The 19,923-nt window shown below is 41.6% G+C and overlaps 1 protein-coding gene across 4 annotated transcripts in view; it reads right to left on the reverse strand.

Annotated features, from left to right (window-relative positions):
• The window catches only part of SNCAIP (synuclein alpha interacting protein), a 155,500-nt gene that overhangs the window by 33,030 nt on the left and 102,547 nt on the right, over positions 1–19,923 (reverse strand). For all 4 annotated transcript variants that reach the window (XM_032425044.1, XM_032425041.1, XM_032425042.1 and 1 more), the window contains exons 4-5: positions 7,352–8,220; positions 5,545–5,724 (exon numbers count right to left, since the gene is read on the reverse strand). In XM_032425044.1, the coding sequence (XP_032280935.1) occupies positions 5,545–5,724; positions 7,352–8,220 (1,049 nt within the window). The remainder of the gene's footprint in view (positions 1–5,544; positions 5,725–7,351; positions 8,221–19,923) is intronic.

The raw sequence follows: 19,923 nt of genomic DNA on the forward strand, positions 1-19,923 counted from the left end.
TATCACAACAGGATAGAGTACGGAGTCTTTTGGGTCTCACCTTTGTCCCTTGGCATTCATGCCTCTGAGATTCATCCAAGCTTCTGCTTGTATGAAAGGTTTGTTCTTTTTTACTGATGACAAGTATTCCATTGTATGAATATACCAACATTTATTTATTCATTAGCTCTTAGAATAGGCTTTTACCCTTGAGAATTTGAAATGGTAGGATTCCAAAATAAAGAAAGAGAAAATAACCTCATTATTCTACTGGTTCAGATGCTACGTTCCCTGAAGCCTTTGGTGACTCCATCTCCACACTGGCTTTTTCCTCCTGTGCTGAGATCCCACACTGTACAAACCAGGAAGGCAGCTGTGAAACGTATAACCTAGTCATTAGGACCCAGACTTTGGAACGGATTTAAATCCTCAATCCACTACTTAGTTACAAGACCTTAAACAAGTTGCTTCCCTCTCTGATACTCAGTTTTCTCATCTGTGAAATGGCAGGGATAGCACTAACTGCCTCATGAGCAGCAGATGAGACAAAGCATCTGAGCTTACTCAGCACCCAACACTTGTTACCTTTCACTAGTAGTGCACTCTCCCAGCTCCTCTATAACACAAATGAGACATTCAGCTGCCTTCCTGGTTTGCCCAATGTGGGCCCTTAGCCCAAGAGAAAAGAGCTACCATGCCATGGAGTCCGGGAAGCTTATTCTAGACACAAGATAGAGGAGGTAGTCTACTCCTTTTCCATCTACACCTATTTGGATAGTGGAATTTCAAGTAGTCAACTCTCAGCTGCTCACAGGCAGAGACTATCTTTCCACTGGGGGAATCTAGCCAGATCAGGTGGGTGGTGAATAGCTTCCAGGTGCCACCTCAGATCTGTCTCCTCCTTCCTCTGCAGTCATTGCTGCCAGGGGAGGTAGGTCTGTATGGGCTGGCTCCCTTGCGCCCTGGGTTTGGCTGATGGAGAGCGTTGGCAGGACACCAGGAAAGGAGAATGAGTTTGAGGTCCCCTCTTTTCCTGGCTTTCCCAACGCCCATGGGGTTGCCGTTGGCTGCTGTGTCCCTCCACCAGTCAAAGGTCAAAAATCAGCCAGTTCTTCCATTCGGCCATCTCTAGCTTGTGCCTCTCCCCAACCCCTTCAGGCTCTCAGGTGGTAACAGTGCTCTGCTCTTACCCCAGGATACTGTACTTTTCTTCTTGGGCTCCCTATACCCCACCCATCACCCTTTTGTACATGAATCCTTCATTATAGACGTTCTTCAAATTGCATAATTTGAGCATGCCAACTGTTTCCTACCAGGATTAAAATAAAACCACTGATACTATGTGCTTTATTCCCTCTGAATAAAAAAAGGAATAGGAACCATAGTGAGCACCTACTAGGGAAGATAGTTCATATCAACTGGCATTTACACAGAACACAGAGAAGAGGCAACATTTCCGATTTTAATGATTTGAGTCTCGTCTCTTTTTTTCTTGGTCTAACTAAAAGTTTACTAATTTCTTTAATCTTTTCATAGAACCAGATTTGGTTTTGTTGACTTTATTTCTTTTTTCTGTTCTCTATTGCATTTATTTCTGCTTGAATTTTTAAATTTCTTCTCTTCTGCTTGCTTTGAACGTAGTGTGCTATTCTTTTTCAAGTTTATTAAGGTAGAAGATTAAGCTATTAATTTTAGATCTTTTTCCCTTTTTTTTTAAAAAAAAGATTTTATCTATTTATTTGAGAGAGAGAGAGCACACAAGCATGGGGAAGGGGTAGTGGGAGAGAGGAAAGCAGACTCCTTGCTGAGCAGGGAGCCCAACGAGGGGCTCTATCCCAGGATCCTGGGATCATGACCTGAGCCAAAGGCAGATGCTTAACTGACATGAGCCACCCAGGTGCCTCTCCTTTTCTTTTTTTTAATACCGGCATTTATGGCTATAAATTTCCCTCTCTGTATTGCTTTAGCTGCATCCTTAAATGATAATAGAATGCATTTTATTTTCCAGTTTCCCTTGTAATTTCTTCTTTGATAAATGATTATTTTGGCATGTGTTAATTCCAGATACTTGTGAGCATCCCTAATTTCCTTCTGTTATTGATTCTTAATTGCATTTCCTTATGGTTAAAGGACATACTTTGCATGATTTCATTCCTTTCATATTTATTGAGACCTGTTCTGTGGCCCAACATATGGTCTATTCTGGAGAATGTTCCATCTGTATTTGGGGAGAATGTGTATTCTGCTTTTGTTGGGTAGAATGTTCTGTTAGATATCTGTTAGGTCTAGTTATTCAAGAAGGTAACATTTGAATAAATGTATTAAATAATAAAATGCTGCTATAAAGGCAGAAGGAAATATATTGCTACTATGATCTTGAACACAACATTGCTTGCCATAAATAGAAATACCAAGAAAACAAAAAATGTTATTACATTTCAGCAGGAGATTTTTGCCTGCTGGAGTCTCTGAAACTGGGATCACTCATACTGGATGTTAAAAAGGAACGTCAGTAGGTTATGTCTTTGAAGTCATTTTCTCATCAGACAAATGTGTTATCTTTGAGCTTAATCAGAAGGACTGCATGAGAAATAAAAAAGAAACTAAGGTTATTTCTCTCCAAGTCTGCTTAACTCCTAAAACAATGTATTGTGTTGGCCCCATTTTAGAAACACACTGCTCTCACCGTATAGAAATCTTTCTTTTCAGTTATTTTGCTTAACTGTTCCCAAAGGGCACTCAGTAATGTCCTGAACTGCCACAGTATCTAGTGTTGGGTTGCCCAGAAAACTCTCAATAAATTCTGCATGTAACTGGTAAGAATTTATTATGTTCCATTTAAGGAGTTTAAGGGTAGGGAAGAGGTGTTCTTAAGCCTTCAAAGCCCCTTTTCTCAGGTTATCTTTTTATTTGATACCATATCTCTGACTCTGCTTCCTGTCAGCCAAGTCACATTCTCTCAGCGACTTATGCTCGTTTGAACCAAGTTTGTTGCCTTTAATGACAGCAGGGCTCTCAGAACTATGCTTAATGAGGTGAGACACTATCAGTTGGTCGCTGGTGTTCAAAACAAGGTCCTAAAACAGAAGAATGATGACTTAGTAGAACTCCCTCAACTTCACCAATGTCTATCAAATGACACTGAATGGACTGAGGCCAGATTCCCAAAGGGGGTGGCACTTACTATAAAATATTTGTTTTGACTTCTTTTGTAAATTCTAGATTAAATGAAGGAATAGAAGAAGAGTTCCATTTCTCATATCATTGTCCAGAAGTAAAAATATGAAAGGTCTGAGACCCCCAAATCCATAAGAGCTTTTGAGTCTAGTGGGTTTGATGTGCATTCTTCATTAAAACAAAGAAACAAAAAGCACTGCAGTTCAAGGTTACATGCTGATTATATGATAGCAGTACATTGACTGGAGGAGTTTAAGAATGAATTACCAATATGGATACCATAGAAGGAATTTATAGCCAGGGTTGGTCTAATGACCACCAAGTTTCTTATGTACTGTCCTACTCTGAAGATTCTTAATCCATGAAAACAAGCACTAAGGTATATAAATGAAGAAAAAGCTTTCTCATCCAACTATGTGGCTATGATATACTCCATAATTTAACATCAGTTAGGAAAGCTAATGAGCACTGTATTTTATAAACACTAAAAGAACAAGGCTAATGTCAACATTTATTGGCATTGCAAGAATATTTTATTCATCACTGACCCACACCCATTGATGACCAGATCTGACCCCTGTCTTCCCACAGGACTCTGATATAGGACTAGATCCTGAATTTGCCATCCTGCACTTGAATTACTGGTAACTTACCTGCCCTATCTACCTGGCTATCAGCTTCTGAGGAAAAGGGAGTAGGTCTCATTCAAATTTGTATTGTCATCACCCAACACAGTACCTGGGGGACTTGATACACATTGTTGAACTCAACTATACTGCACCTTGACTTCCCATCTAATTTCTCTTCATGATGGCTGCTTGCAGTTCAGTTCCTAATGTGACATAGCAACATTCACTAAAGGAAAGCAATATCTACCAGGGTCCTGGATCTCTTATTTTCTAAAAAAAAAAAATCATTTTCTATACTACCTTAGAAATAATACATTATCATTGAATAAAATTAAATAAAACAAAAAGCAACTTTTAATACATAAAACTTCACTAAATGGTAAGGCACCTAGGTGGCTCAGTTGGTTAAGTGTCTGCCTTCACCTCAGGTCATGATCTCAGGGTCCTGGGATTGAGCTCCCCTTCGGGTTCCCTGCTCATCGGGGAATTTGCTTCTCCCTCTTCCCTGCCCCTCCCCCACTCATGCTCTGTCTCTCTCTCTCTCTCTCTCTCAAATAAGTAAATAAAATCTTTAAAAAAAGTTCACTGAATGGTAAATAAATTAAAGATGCAAAAATTCAGATTTGCATAAAAGATATATTAAGGTAGACCAGCAATCACTCGTTTTTCAAATGTAACATGTTCTTCAGTAAATACACAAGTGGATCTCTTTAACTAGCAAGTTCCCCTAGTAAATTTCAAAAATAATTCCATTTCGGGCGCCTGGGTGGCTCAGTTGGTTAAGCAACTGCCTTCGGCTCAGGTCATGATCCTGGAGTCCCGGGATCGAGTCCCGCATCGGGCTCCCTGCTCAGCAGGGAGTCTGCTTCTCCCTCTCCCGCTCCCCCCTCTTGTGCTCTCTCTCTCTCAAATAAGTAAATAAAATCTTTAAAAAAAAAATAATAATTCCATTTCTAAAAATGATTATTCAGCTTTTAGAAGACATAACTATTATGTAAAGCAGAGCACATATGCAGAAGCACAAGATGTATTATATTTCCCTGAACTTCACTTCTGGCTTCTTCATAAATATGACTGAATTCTACACTTATTTGCCAAAGATCTTAAAAGTAATTGTAGTTTAATAGCTAACCTTCTAGCGATGTGTTATGTTTTACAGAGGCACTCACTGCAGTGAGCTATAAAAGACCATGTTTGCTTGACTCACAATTTCTAAGTTTTATCTCTATCCCAGTTGACACTACACTCAAAACTAGGCCCTGACATTCTAAACAACTCTTGGTACTGAAGACATTTACACTTCAGATGTGATCCGTTAGAAGCCTGCTTTATTATCTGAAATACTCCTGAGAGCTATCTTTCCTTAAAATACACCTTTTCCTCATTTGTCTCGCTCATTATACTCACATTAGGAAAACATGAAACAGTCGCAGATAAATCCAGGTGTGGTTAAAATCTAAATTGCAGTCACCATGAATAACGAAAGTTCTGAGAACCACAATAGATCATTTTCCTTCCTCTTTATTAGCTGACTTGAAGCTTACCCTCGTTGCACAATAAATTGGAATGTAGTCGCCAAAGCTCAAAGCAGTTAGTACCTGAAATGATTACTCTCTTAAATGTAGTAGGCTCATTTGCTATTTGCTTGGTGTATCACGCTACTCTCTCCCTGTACTCATCTCTCCAACTTAGCTCACTAGGAATCTTCAAAAACAGAAACTTTTAGCTGTGGCGGGTCTAGCCCCCAACCCATCATCACCTTGATGGCCAGGCCTGCTGGAGTCAACTTCTCTATGTTTCGCTCACTGAGGCAATCTTCTCCCATCAAAGAGGTGAGGTGCTGCAGACATTCGGCGTGTCCATGCGATGCGGCCACATGTAAGAGATTGTTGCCATTTTCGTCGTGAATTTTGTCTAGGTTGTCGGCAGCGAGGTGTGGCTGTACGGACGGTAAGATTAGAACACTTAAGTCAAGAATCAGAATGAGATGCTATGGGGGTTTCGCTGTGGGCCCTGGGAAGAAGAGATGAGTTTCCAGGAGCTCTGGTGGCCATCCTGGGGATCTAATAAGTCAGAAATTCCCTACTATTAATGCTAATGACTTTCCATTACAGTTTTTGCTATCCTATCCTTTAGAACCTGAGTCCTCAAGGGACTTATCTTCATGGGAGACATGGTGACCGGGCTCGGTCAGCGAGTTTGCGGAGGCGCCAAGATGGTTTTCTAAACAAGTGCAATGACATTTATGGTAATTGGCAGGTTCCCTCTCTGTCTCCTCCATTCGACTGCTAAGTGCTGACAGCCAGACTGTGTTTTATCCTCTGTTGTAGGTTTGTTGAATGAAAGAACTACTTCTCTCCACCATCTGGTTTGCCTTGAACGACAGAGAACTGGCTTTGATCGCAAGCTATCTGATGGCTGCCACATCTAGAGCTACCACAGGATTTTTCCAGACACTTGCACCCCAAACAGAGTCCTGGGGCACCTGGAGGCTATACCTGGCCTTTAGTGTTCTCACCTCTAGTGAAGCTTAGTTCCCTGCATATGACATGGTTGATAGAAACTGCTGGGTGAGTCAAGAGGTGTTACCATCTGGGAAACATGAAAACATGGGATGGACAGAAGAAAAGAATAAACCAGAGAGAAAAAGAGAGGAAGAGCCAGGAGAAATAGAAAAGCTGTTTTCAGGAGAAAAAAAAAAATTACTTTTTTAGTAAAAGTGTTCAATCCTATCATCCTATGACAACAGTCAGATTTGTGACAATAGACCAGGCACACTGCACTTATCTCTGCATGGCTTTACCCTAAGTGGAATCACACTGCCAAGCTGTGATGCTTTTCTCAAGTGAGACTTTAATTAACATCATAGTACCAGCCCAGGCTTGCTACTGTTTGATCCAAGTCTGCAAGCCGGAAAAGAACAATGCAGGCAGATGGAGTGTGATTTCAGTTGAGCTCTCTCTGAGCCTAAGCAGAACAGACTTTTCTTACATCATGTTAACTCTGTGACTCAAATCTTTGGAAAGCTTCTTCATGTTCCCTAGACACGAAGCACTGGAACTCGGTAAAAACTCCATGGAGGTCAGAGGGCAACCAAGCTCTAGGGTAAGCTTCTATCTGCAAATGTTTTCCAACTTCCTGGTCCAAGTCTTCTGAATAATGATCAGGATAAAACAGAAGACCCTCTGTTCATGTATCTGGCAGGCCCACCACCAAGGGACCAACATCCCCACAAGTAACCAAGTGAGAGCACTGGGATCCATTTGAACAGGGAAAAGACATTCAGATTCACATTAAAGCAAGGGCTGGACTTTGTTTTGTTTTTGTTTTAGATTATGGTCAGATTCGTGCACAGTTCAAGTGGAATAACACTCCCTCGATAGCCGTTTGTTTTCTCCCTGTACTGACCTCCTAATTTTGTATTTTAAAATTCAAGAGGCACATCATCTAACTCAGGCTATGAGTAAAGATAAAGCAAGAATGGGAAGAAACGCTCATCATTCTGTTACTCCTAATGGAGCTGATAGAACTGAAGTCTCTAGATGATGGAATGAGATCATACTTACCAGGAGAGATATCTGTCCTTCCTTAACGATGTTCAAGATGCTTTTCACTTTTTTCAGATGCTCACTCCTTTCTTCCGGGCCTTGGGAGCTGGTCCAGTTCACGCCCCCGATCGGCTCTTCTAGTTTGGGTTCTGTGGCTGCAGGCTGAGGATGGAAGGCCCTGAGCTGGCCGTCTGGTGTTGCCTTCTCGCGTTTTCGACTCGGAGGATCATTAAAGGTCTTGATGAGGAAGTCCTTAGTCTGGGTCTCGGGCTCATATGCAGAGCCACACTTCACCAGAGGCGGTGAGCTCTCAGACTCTTCCCCGGAGAGCTTTTGCTGCTCGCGGACCGCGGAGGACGCTTTTCTCAAGTGAGGGCTTTTCACGGGCGAAAGAACACAGAATGGTGTCATGTTAGCTGGTGAGCTCTCAGCACTTCCGGGGGAGCAGGCTTTGGCAGAAAGGCCATTGATGGTGGTGCACAAACCCAAAATTCTCTTCTCTGGAGTCACCTTGGTGAAAGAGGCAAGCTGTTGACTGGATTTAATGTAAGGCACATCCAGAATCTCATCCATGTCAAGGTCATAATGCTCCAGCTCCCCCAGCAAGGTGCTGGGCTCGGTGCTCTTACTTTGGGGACCACTGTCTCCATCTCCAGGGCTGAGCTCCTCGGGTTGGGGGCCTGGGTCGGAATCACCCCCTTTCTGGTACTCCACCTTCTGGTTCTTCTGGTCATCGCTTTCATTGTTCTCCAGAGTCTCTGGCTGATGTTTCAGCGGGGAAACTCGCTTCACAGGACGGAACTTACTGTACACATCCGCGATTCCTGTGGGCTTTTGCGTGTTTGTCATGAGAGCCGACACGTTGCAATTCCAGCTCGAGCTAGAAACTGTTTAGAAATAAATACAAGAGGAGAGTATTACACTGAAACGCCGAAGGTATCTTGGCCACGCAGGCAGGCGTAGTCCACTTACGTTATGCTCAAAGAAAGCCCCTGTCTGAGGGATGACTTAGAGAGACGTGTATCATACCAAACAGTTCATACTTACCACTGGAAAACAGTGAGGGATAAAAGTTATGGCCTATTGGTTCAAAATTAATTAAAATAGTATTCATGGAAAAGCAGACAGCTAAAACAAACAAACAGATCCAGATAGATTTTTTGGTTCATTCCCTGGATGGCTATACCTCATTGGAAGGATTAGGATACTTGTCACCACCTTGAAAAACAGAAATGGGAGGTCAGATCCTCTGGGTTAAATGAACTTCCAAAGTAGTTTGGGGAGAGAAGGGATGTACACACACACGTGCACGTGCACATGCATACATACATATATGTATATCCCAAAGCTTAAGAAGTCCCACATAAAAAATGGGTAAATTATTTAATATTGGGCAAACTGAAACTGTGACCCATTGGGTGACTGTCCACCACAGATGGGTATCCCAGTGAAGCATCACTCAGGGGCATTTCCCAGTGCTCTCTGGCGTATGACACAGCAACATCATGTATTAACACTTCACAACGGAACATGTTGTAAGAGTCAAGGAGGCCCTCCAATGTTGGCAAAGCTGGGAGCAGCCAGGAGGAGAAGGAGCTGCAAAGGGAGAGCGAGATGCACAGGTTGGTGGGCTTTTTTCTTTCTTTCTTCTCCTTTCTCTGCAAAGCTTAGATAAAGATTGTCTGGTTTGCCTTTGAGTGAGCGTCTGGTAGAGACCAAGTGTACAGTGAAACAGCAATGCATCTGGAGGCTAAAGATAAGAACACCACCTCTCCCAGTTAGCCTCATGGAAGGCAACCCTGTGCCTTCTCCTGGTGCAGGATGACAGACCACAGTCTCCTCCCTCATGATGACCCTGCTTCCTCTCTGGGATACTCCCCTGACTAGACAGATGACCCGGCACCTTTGGAAACTTGTAGGCCACTGGTGTATGGACTCTTCCGTTTCCAATTACATTTATACCATCCCCCTTCAAAGGGGGAAGGTTTCAGGACATGCCCTCCATCTAGGGGCCTCCCATCCCACTCTCCTCTTCTGGAACAACAACAGCTAGGAAGAATTTAATCTAAAAGCATGTGCTTGTGTCCATTCTTTGCTACTGGACACGACCAAAGAATAAAAGAGATGGGGTATATTCAGGTCTGTAACTTCTAGGACAGTCCCTGGCTACCACTACTTTTAGGGGTGAAAGTTATTAAAAGTTCCCCAAATTTAGATCACTGGTCAATCTTGTTCCTATTGCAATGTGTTCTAAAAAGATTCAGAGAAGTTCTGGAAGTGAGCTAAGGAGGTGAGAGTAACTATTCTGAGACTGAATGCTATGTAACTGCTGGTGGGTGGGGTCTTTCCCCCCAAAGAGACCACAGTTTGCCATGGGCTTTTTCAGACGGTCTGCACTAAGTGGTTTAGTTCCGAGACCTTTAAAATCTATGAAGAGAATACTATGAGCTGTGAAAGGAGGCCTGGATTCCGTCCAGTAAGGAACAGGTATTAACAAGAATGTTCCAGAAGGGAAGGAAGGTATCTAGATGCTGTTAAGCTGCTGCCTCTCTTCCCTTTCGTTGGCTCTGGTTCTAAACTGTACACAGTACTTGGCACAGAGCAGACAATTAACAAATGCTAGTATTTGAATTTGAATCTCACTTTGTGCAATGCATTAAATCTCCTTGTAAATGCCCAAAGCGCATCCTTCTGAGGGATTTACGGCTTAATATCACAGGGGACAAAAGTCCTGTTAATAAACTCAGAGGAGTGATAATCACCAATGAGAGCTGGATTTTCGAAAGTTATTTATGAAATGTAAATATGCAAAGGCAAAGACTAATTCCAGTTGGTCCATTATAAATTTAAAAGATTTCCTATCCTTTATAGGTCCATTTTTCCCTAAAAATGTGAAGCTATGAAAAATTGTCTGCCAGAAATTTCTGCCAAGCTTTCCTCTCTTCCTTTCAAGAACACATGGTTACTTATTTAAAACAGCAGAGAGATAGCGGACGTAAAGTTTATAATGTGTAAATATGCCTTTAATTTTATCCATCAATTTTTCTGAAAAGCTTAAAATACAGTGGCCAACGTGTGTGTGTGTGTGTGTGTGTGTGTGTATACTCCATGACATTTCAGAGATACATACTTATTATTAGGGATGGTATTTGCTAATATTTTGCCAATTACCTTGATTCCTTTGGAACTTCTTGAAAATGTGCATCTCAGGATGTAATAAAAAAATTTTAAAGTCACATAACTTAGTGGACCAATACAACGAGTGCATTGTACCTATATATTTATGTATTGTATAAGGTCGCGGGTTCAAAGGGCTACTCTTTTATGTTGGCTTTATTTACATGTGAAATTTTTTCCAAGTGATACAGGGAAATGGATACCATATGTTTCCCAGCTGTTTTTACTGACAAGAGCCATTAAGAATGCTCTATGGAAATGAATTCTGTCTGAGTCTTATGAAAACACTTCTTTCCACAGAAGGGTCTAGAAACTAAAGAAGGGGCATCAACATTAGTCTTGTTGTCCTTCCTCTTCCTCAAACCTCACTCTTTTTTTAGGCTCAGAGTGAAATCTATGCTTTCTAGTCTGTGTCTTGTTGACCAGGAAAAAAAAAAAATCCCAGTTATGTGAAATTGATTATTCAAGAGAGTCTCATGAGAATGCTCCAATTTATTACTACGTATACTCATCTGAGGGGGAAGGGCAATTTTATGCTACACATAAGACAAAACTTTAGATTATTTCTCCTAAGCTGGGAAAATGAACATTTTAAGCACAACATAAGAAAAAGGGCTACTAATGATTGACAAGGTTTTAACTTCCAATTCTATAAGTCTACCCCAAATTTCATTTATATTGTTGTTCTACCCCAACACCATCATCAATTTCTAATAACACATGAAAACGAAGTTCAGACTATGGTTAGTAGATTTTGAGGCTAAATTTGTTTTCTGGAAATCATGAATAAAGGCCTCATACGTTAAGCTTTAAATCCCTGAAAATCTTATCTATTATCTTATTAGATCTTTACAAGCTCTATGAGAACAGGGTCTGTGTCTAATTTATCTCTCTATCCCTCACAGCACTTAGCAAATTGCTTTATATAAATAGGTTCTTAATGATTTTTTGTTGAATGGATTCATTTTTAACAGCTTACGAAAGTAAAACATGTCTAGTATACCTTAAAACTGTCTACCTGATTATGTCACAAATTTTCTGAAATGGTCATGAAGTAAATGCAAGTGTTTTTGAGGCCGACTTATAGGCCACGGTGATCTCTTCCAATCTAACTGTCATTGGAAATGTCTCTGAACTCCAGCAAGGTGGTTTCCAGTGGCCCGCTGACCATCCACACTTAGCCCGTATCTTCAACAAACATTTAGTGTGAGCCTAGAATGGGTGCATATTTGTCACAGGCAGCATGTTCCAAAGCAGGGGTCTTACCCCTCCCTTCCCTTACTTGCTCCCTCCCTTTCTCCTACTCATCAAGCACACATGCTCTACTATCTCTTCTTTGTAATCTTGGCCTGGGTCAGATGACCACTCATGCAGTTTCCCAAGCAATCTCTCTGCGGACCATCACTGGCCCTTCTCTTTCCTTGACCTGCATCTCTCATCCCTCCGGGCACCAACTCCTGCTATGGCCTGATGGAAAATTTTTCTCAAATCTGGTCCCTCTTTTCCAGCCTTATTATACTAACTGGGCCACATGGGAACCTTTGCATATCCTCTACAAAGTTCTAGCTACTTCTCTGGTCTTCTTTTCTAGTCCTGAGTTATCCCTCTTCACATAGGTCTGATTTTGTCACTTCTTAGCTCAGAATCCTCAGGTGGCCCTGTATGGCCTATGACATTTCCCCCTATGTAGCATGCATATCCCTGCAGTATCGAAGATGGCACACAGGAACCATACCGAATACTCCTGACTTAGAGAATAAGGGAGCCATATGCCGTTCAACTCTCTTTCTCCCACCTAACTCATTCAAGGAATCTCAGTTTGGTGCTACAGTGAATTTAACTCCTCTCCCAAACTTACCATCTCCCTTTAAAATAATGAGACTGCAGGCCTCAGGCTAGGAGACTTTCAGGAGCAAAGAGTTAACAGGAATGTTTTATTTTCATCACATTCATTTTAATGATGACCTTGAATTGACTGCAAGTGACATTTTTTTTTTTTTTTAAGATTTTATTTATTTATTTAAGAGAGAGCGAGCGAGAGAGAGCACAAGCAGGCTGAGGGGCAGAAGAAGAAGTAGACTCCTCACTGAGCAGGGAGCCCGATGCAGGGCTCGATCCTGGGACTCTAGGATCATGACCTGAGCCGAAGGCAGACACTTAACTGAATGATCCACTCAGGCACCCCTGACGTTGGTTTTATATTTACAATACTGATGTGAAGTTTCTTCTGAAAATAGGTATGTTTTAAAGTAGGACATTTGAGGAAAATGTTAAACAAATAATAGCATGAGTAGTTTACAGGGAGAGCAAAAATAATATTAGGCGCCTTTGGATTTAACACATATTGTGGAAATAATATTTAAATTACTAAGGTTTGGGAAACTGGCTTTCGGGATAGTAACTAAATTCCTTAGCATAGATGTAGCAGGTTTTTTTTTTTTTTTTACACAGGCATACCTCAGAGATCTTGCAGATTTAATTCCAGATCGTTACGACAAAGGGAATATCGCAATAAAGTCAAATTAATTTTCTGGATCCCCAGTGTGTATAAAAGTTATGTCCTCGTTATTAAGTATGTAACTGCATTAGGTCCAAAAAACAACGTACATACCTTAACCAAAAATACTTTATTGCTGAAAAATGCTAACCATCATCTGACCTTTCAGCGAGTCATCATCTTTTGGCTAATGGAGGGTCTTGCCTTGATGTAGATGGCTGATGACCCATCCCAGTGGTGGGTGCTGGGTTGGCTGTGGCAATTTCTTAAAGTAACCCAACAATAACATTTGCCACATTGATTGACTCACTAACGATTTCTCTATAGCATGTGATGCTGTTTGATAACATTTGCCCAAAAGTTGAATTTCTTTCAAAATTGGACACAATCCTCTCAAACCCTGCCACTGTTTGATCAACTAAGTTTATGTCCTGTTCTAAATCCGTTGTTGTCATTTCAGCAATCTTCACGGCATCTTCCCCAGGAGTAGATTCCATCTTTGCTCATCCATAAGAAGCAACTTATCATCCATTCAAGTTTTATCATGAGATTGCAGCAATTCAGTCCCATCTTCAGGCTCTACTTCCAATTCTAGTTCTCTTGATGTTTCCACCACATCTGCAGTGACTTCCTTCATGGAAGTCTTGAACCTCTCCAAGTCATCCATGAGAGGTGGAATCAATTTCTTCCAAACTCCTGTGAATGTTGGTATTTTGACCTCTTCTCTGAATCATGGATGTGCTTCATGTTATCTAGAATGGTGCATCCTTCCCAGAAGGTTTTCAGTTTACCCTGCCCACAGCCATCAGAGGAATTACCACCTATGGCAGCTATAGCCTTCCAAAATGTATTTCTTCAATAACAAGACTTGAAAGTCAAAATGACTCCTTGATCCATAGGCTACAGAATGAATGCTGTGTTAGCAGGCATGAAAACAACATTCATGTCATTGTCCATCTCCATCAGAGCTCTTGGGTGACCAGGTCAATGAGCAGCGACATTTTGAAAGAAATCTTTTTTTTCCTGAGTGGCAGGTATCAACAGTGGGCTTAAAATATTCAGTAAACCATGTTGTAAACAGATGTGCTGTCATCTGGGTTTTGTTGTTCCATATGCAAAGCACAGGCAGAGTAAATTTAGCGTAATTCTTGAGGGCCCTAGGATCTTCAGAATGGCAAATGAGCATTGGCTTCAACTTAAAGTCTCCAGCTACGTTAGCCCCTAACAGGAGAGTCACCTGTTCCTTGAAGCCAGGACCTGACTTCTCCTCTCTAGCTATGAAAGTCCTAGATGGCATCTTCTTCTGACAGAGGGCTGTTCCATCTACATTGAAAATCTGCTGTTTGGTGGAGCCACCTTCGTGAATGATCCTAGCTAGATCTTCCGGAGAACTTGCTGCAGCTTCTACATCGGCACGAGCTGCTTCCCCTTGCACTTTTCTGTTACAGAAAGAGCTTCTTTCCTTAAATTTCATGAACCAACATCTGCTAGCTTCCTACTTTTCTTCTGCTTCCTCACCTCTCTCAGCCTTCACATAATTGATGTTCTCGATGAGGCTTTGGCTCAAGGCAATGTTGTGGCTGCTTTGATCTTCTAATGGGACTACTAAACTAAAACTCTCTCCATATCAGCAAGAAGGCTGTTTTGCTTTCTTATCATTCGTGTGTTCACTGGAGCAGCACTTTTAATTTCCTTCCAGAATTTTTACCTTGCCTTCACAACCTGACTGTTGGGTGCAAGAGGCCTAGCTTTCAGCCTGTCTGGGCTTTGGATCATGTCTTTCTCACTAAGCTTAATCATTTCCAGCTTTTGATTTGAAGTAGAGACGTGCAACTCTTCCTTTCATTTGAACCCCAAGAGGTCCTTGTAGGATAACTGACTGGCCTAATTTCAATATTGGTGAGTGAGTCTCGGGGAACAGAGAGGCCAGAGGAGAGGGAGAGAGATGGGAAAATAGCTGGTTGGTGGAGCAGTGAGAACACACACAACCTTTATCGATTAAGTTTGCCATCTGATATAGGCGTGGCTTATGAGCTCCAAAACAATTACAAGAGTAACAGCAAAGATCACGGATCATCGATCAACCTAACACACATAGTAAGAATGAAAAAAATTGAAAAATTGTGAGAATGACCAAAATGTGACAGAGACATGAAGTGAGCACATGCTGTTGGAAAAATGGCGCAGACTTGTTTAACACAGCACTGCCACAAAACTTCAATTTATAAAAAAAAAATAAAAAATGTAGTATTTGAAAAGTGCGAGAAAAATGAAGCACAATAATAAGGAGGTATGCCTGTATTTATTTTCTAATTTATCTTCTCATCGAAGCACCCATCATCCCACATCACTAATTTCCCCCTGCACCCTCCATTGCTAAACTCCCCAATTCTGGACACACCATGTTCTTCCTTCAGTGCTCCTGCCTTTGGGCAAGATCCCTCTCTTCCGACAGTGCCCTGACTGCTTTCTCTGCCTGAGACAAGGCTCATCTGAGGAGATTCCCCTCAGGGGTTACCTCCACGGTGCACTTCACCTGACTCTCCCAGGAAACCGTTACTCCTTGCTTCTCAGCGCCCTGAGATATACTTGCCCCTACCTAGAGTTGGATATTTATGAAGCTCTTTTGCAACTCTTCACACATGCATGTCTCACCGTCTGTCTTGAGAGTTCCTCTAAGGCAAAGATTGCTCATGAACCTCCTTGTGTTTATAATCAGCCATCTGTCTAGCATAGCATCTCACAGATATGGGGGCCCAGTGGCTTATCTTTTAATGAATGAATGAATGAATGAAGGGAGGAGGGTGGGAGGAAAGGAAGAAAGGAATATGCTAGCCTAAAGATGCAAAGTATGGTCCATAAATATCAGTCATCTTGTAACAATGAGTCACCCTTGCCACATTTGGGGCACACTGTGTTGAATATTTCAAAGGCAGTGTTAGTAATGTACTAAAGTAAAGATAGACATTTAGAAGATGTGCTGCATATGGAAATATTTTCATATATTTCTTACAATAAGTTCCAAGCCTTGATTTCTTCATGTGTAAAATAAAAGGGTTAGACTATATGATTGCTAAGACCTGATCCATCTCTAAATTTCTATGACTATATGGAATGTCTACAAATAACAGGGCTCTCTCTTCTAAGTGACTCACTATGAAACACTATAATTCTTCTGGATCCATGTCTTTCAACAGATCCTTACAAATTTATAATTATGAGGCTAAGCTGATTGCTGACACAGAACAACTCGTTGGCTCTTGGGACTGATAAATTAGTATTTTCTTAGGAAGATAATGTACAGTTTGCTATTGCAATGGTGGATACAATTTTAGAGACCAAACGTCAATGCTGGCTCCCCAGATGCCTATTTATTTTACTTCTAAATATGGAGTTATGTGTCCCTATTAGAAAATTAGCTTTAGACATCAAGAAGAGAAAGAAAAGGGTTATGTCTTCAGGATAAAATAGTGTTTTCCTACTATTGACTGTAAAAGCTAAATGAATTCTATTTTCCATAAGAAACAAAATAATCAGTTTTACTCACAATTGCCTTAAAATGTACATAACAACACACTCCACATCTATAGCTACCAGAAGTCCAGGCACCTTCAAGGACATACCTGCTAAGTTCTCCAACATTCCATATCCTTCTATTTTTACACTTGAGGGACATCATGAAAGATTGGGAGTGTCAGCATTAGTCATGAGTTTCTTTAAGCCACTGTAAACTTAAATCTGCAGTGGACCCACTTATTGCAAACACTTCAGGCTCTGGAAGGAATGGTGACAGGTGACTTATACCATCTCGTGACAGTGGGAGGAAGGGTCTGGAGTCTGAGGGTGGATGACCTGATGGGTGCTCTTCTGCACCATGCCCGGAGACTAGACTGTAACCTGATCCAAAACAAGGGTTGAGTTAACTCTGCATTTGGAGAATTGTGTAGGGCCATTATGTTGGGAAGAACCCATGTGAGGAATGCATGTTTCTGGAATGTTCCCATGGAATTGCTTGTTCATCTCTTTCATTGATGCCATAGACCCTTTATTGAGGGTATTGTGAGTCTGAAGGGGGAAAACAGAGCACTTTCTCATTATAAAAATAGCAACCAATGATTTATTTACCTTAAGACATTAAATACTATTGGGAAAGATTCACTGCTTTGGTTCTCAAGTTCTGACTTTAAGTGGCTATTGGTATCAGGCAGCTGTTGGAAGTGTCAGATTCACATTTCGTTATTTCCAGCTCTACCCACTGTTGTCCAGACTTGCTCATATAACTTTGTGCCCTATCTGTACCCATTTCTTCGTTCTGTGAAAACTCCCAGAAATCCTCAAGCCCTTACTGCACTAGACAGAAAAGATACTTCACCAAAGAGGCACATTCTGTCATGAAATCAGACTCAATATTTTGACGACTTTAAACCTTCGAGCTTTGAAAGCACAGTTTACGTAGAAGAGCAGTTGGTGGGTCTGAAGAAAGTCCACGGTTTCAGAGTCATTCTGTCATCCAAAAAATTTGCTGACCTTCGCTTTGCCATTAGCCAAACCTCTTGAGTGCATTAAGTCTTGTATTCACTCCAGGCCCCTGTTCCAGGGTCCTTCCTTTCATTCACTCCCTCCCTATGCTGAATTGCAGAGAGAGACACAGGACAAGGGACAGTGAAGAAGCTCATCAAGCAGAGAAGCACTGAAACAGACGACAGCTTGCTCTGGGAGGTATCTGGAAAGTGTTAGGAGGCCCGGTGTGCTCTCTGCAAAGTGCAGACACACACCAGTTTTAACTGAAGGTGGCGATGTTTTACAGTGTTGATCAACTGCCAAGGACAAAGAACACCAAGTTACCGCTCTTCTGTGAGGGAGAGAAGGAGAGGCAGGTGGAGGACGTGTGGGGGTGGGAAAATCCTTCCTCTCTACCCTCTACTCCCCATTTCTCTATTCTCCATCTCCAACTGCTGACTCCCCCAGTGTCTGAGGATTTGATTTCTAAATATGGAGCTAGGTATTTCCATTAGTCATAGAGCTTGAGACCCAAGAAAAAGAAAGAGAAGATGGGTATGCCTTCAGGGTATAAGAAGAGTATTCCCTCCTGTTTTCTGGTAAAAGTGAAATGAATTCTATTTTCCATGAGAAGCGAAGTGGTAAGTCTGTGAAACATGGTCTCATTTTTAAGAGGAACACAGTTTAAGGTCTGGAGGGGAGGAGAAAGGGGAGCGAGGCCTAGAGCTGGCCTGTGGCTTACTCTTCTCTTGACAGCCCTCCTGGGGTCTGTTCACAAGAGCTCCCACCTGGACCCTGGTTTTTAGTTACAAGGCCTCTGAGAGAAAGAGCAGGTACAGCTGAACAAAAGCAAAGTGCAGACAGAGGCTTTTCCCAGCATAAATGAATGGCAGAGTTACTTTCTTCTGTCTCCTGGTGCAGTATGGTAGACACTTCACAAGCACCACTATAAACAATGGAAAAAACAAAACAAAACACTTCTGCGTATTTTACGAATTTCTCAAAATGATATTTTTTAAATTGGAATGTTCCTAAAATGTCCTCCATCTAACATTTTTTTATTATGTTATGTTAGTCACCATACATTACATCATTAGCTTTTGATGTAGTGTTCCATGATTTGTTCTTTGCGTATAACATTTTAAAATTGCTAATACCATATATTTGTGTAAGGCTTTCTAAGTTTCTGAGTATAAGGCCAAGGGTATGGTTTCCTTAGGGGTTTGTGCAACAACTCTGCAGGATGGATGAGCAGTTCTTGCATAGTCTCACTTGAAATAAATGAGAACTCTGGGAATTTTAAGTGTTATGTTGTAAATCGCAGAGCTTGCTGACTCTTCCGCCAACACCGAGGTTCCCTGACTCCAGCTTTCTTTCCATGACAGGGCATAACTGCCTTATCAAAACTACAATTATTCCTTATTCATAGATTTTTTTAAGATTTTATTTATTTGAGAGAGAGTGAGAGCATGCAAGCATGAGTGGGGGAAGGGGGAGAAGGAGAAGCAGACTCCCCCTCTGAGCAAGGAGCCCAATGCGGGACTCGATTCCAGGACCCTGGCATCATGACCTGAGGCAAAGGCAGACGTTTAACCGACTGAGCCACCCAGGTGCCCCCATATTTTCTCTATTTGGGGCACATATAGGTAATGGAATCCCAGAAACCAGTGGTAAAACCTGGTTGAGCTCATTTCAGATTCATGTGGACCTAAATCCCAAACCCTGCTCCCGGCCTTGGTTTTGGCAACCACTTGCTGAGAAGCTTCTGGATGGGAGCAAAGTTAGGAAAATGGTTTTCCATAACAACTTTTCTTAGAAACAGTTGAGTGGAAGAATTTCCCTACTTTGTTTATCATTAGTGGCATTAGCTTAAATTTAGGGTCATCTTATCACCGAGAATTTGTTCTTTCAGCTGCCAATTCTTTCAACTGGTGAAACATGGCAATCTCGTATGTAAGCAAGAGATACGGGAATATGATAAAGCTTGTTCAGAAGGGTTAAATTGACAGAATGCTAAAATACTCTTATAGGGTCCATTCATTCAACACATAGTAGCACATGGTTCTGTGCACATGGTTCTAGGGGTGCAGAGGTGAATGAAATAGACATAATCCCTGTCCTAATGAGAGAACCAGACAGTAAAGCAAGCATACAGATGAATAAGAAATTACAAAATGCAAAGTGCTTTGAAGGGAACGCAGAAGGTATTAGAGGACAGCAGCTGAGAAGTCTCATCACAGAGGTGACGTTTAAGCTAAGACCAGGGTTCACGAGAAGCCAACTATGTGAAAATCTGAAGGAAAACGTAAGAGATGAGATCATTTTGTGGCGATCTGGGTAGAAGGGAGCACATTTTCGAATGCCTAAAGTGGGAAAGAATCTGGCAGGTTCTATAGCTCTTACATCTAGAGCACAG

The sequence above is a fragment of the Phoca vitulina genome, unplaced genomic scaffold (assembly GCF_004348235.1).
Source record: "Phoca vitulina isolate PV1807 unplaced genomic scaffold, GSC_HSeal_1.0 scaffold32, whole genome shotgun sequence".
NCBI lineage: Eukaryota > Metazoa > Chordata > Mammalia > Carnivora > Phocidae > Phoca > Phoca vitulina.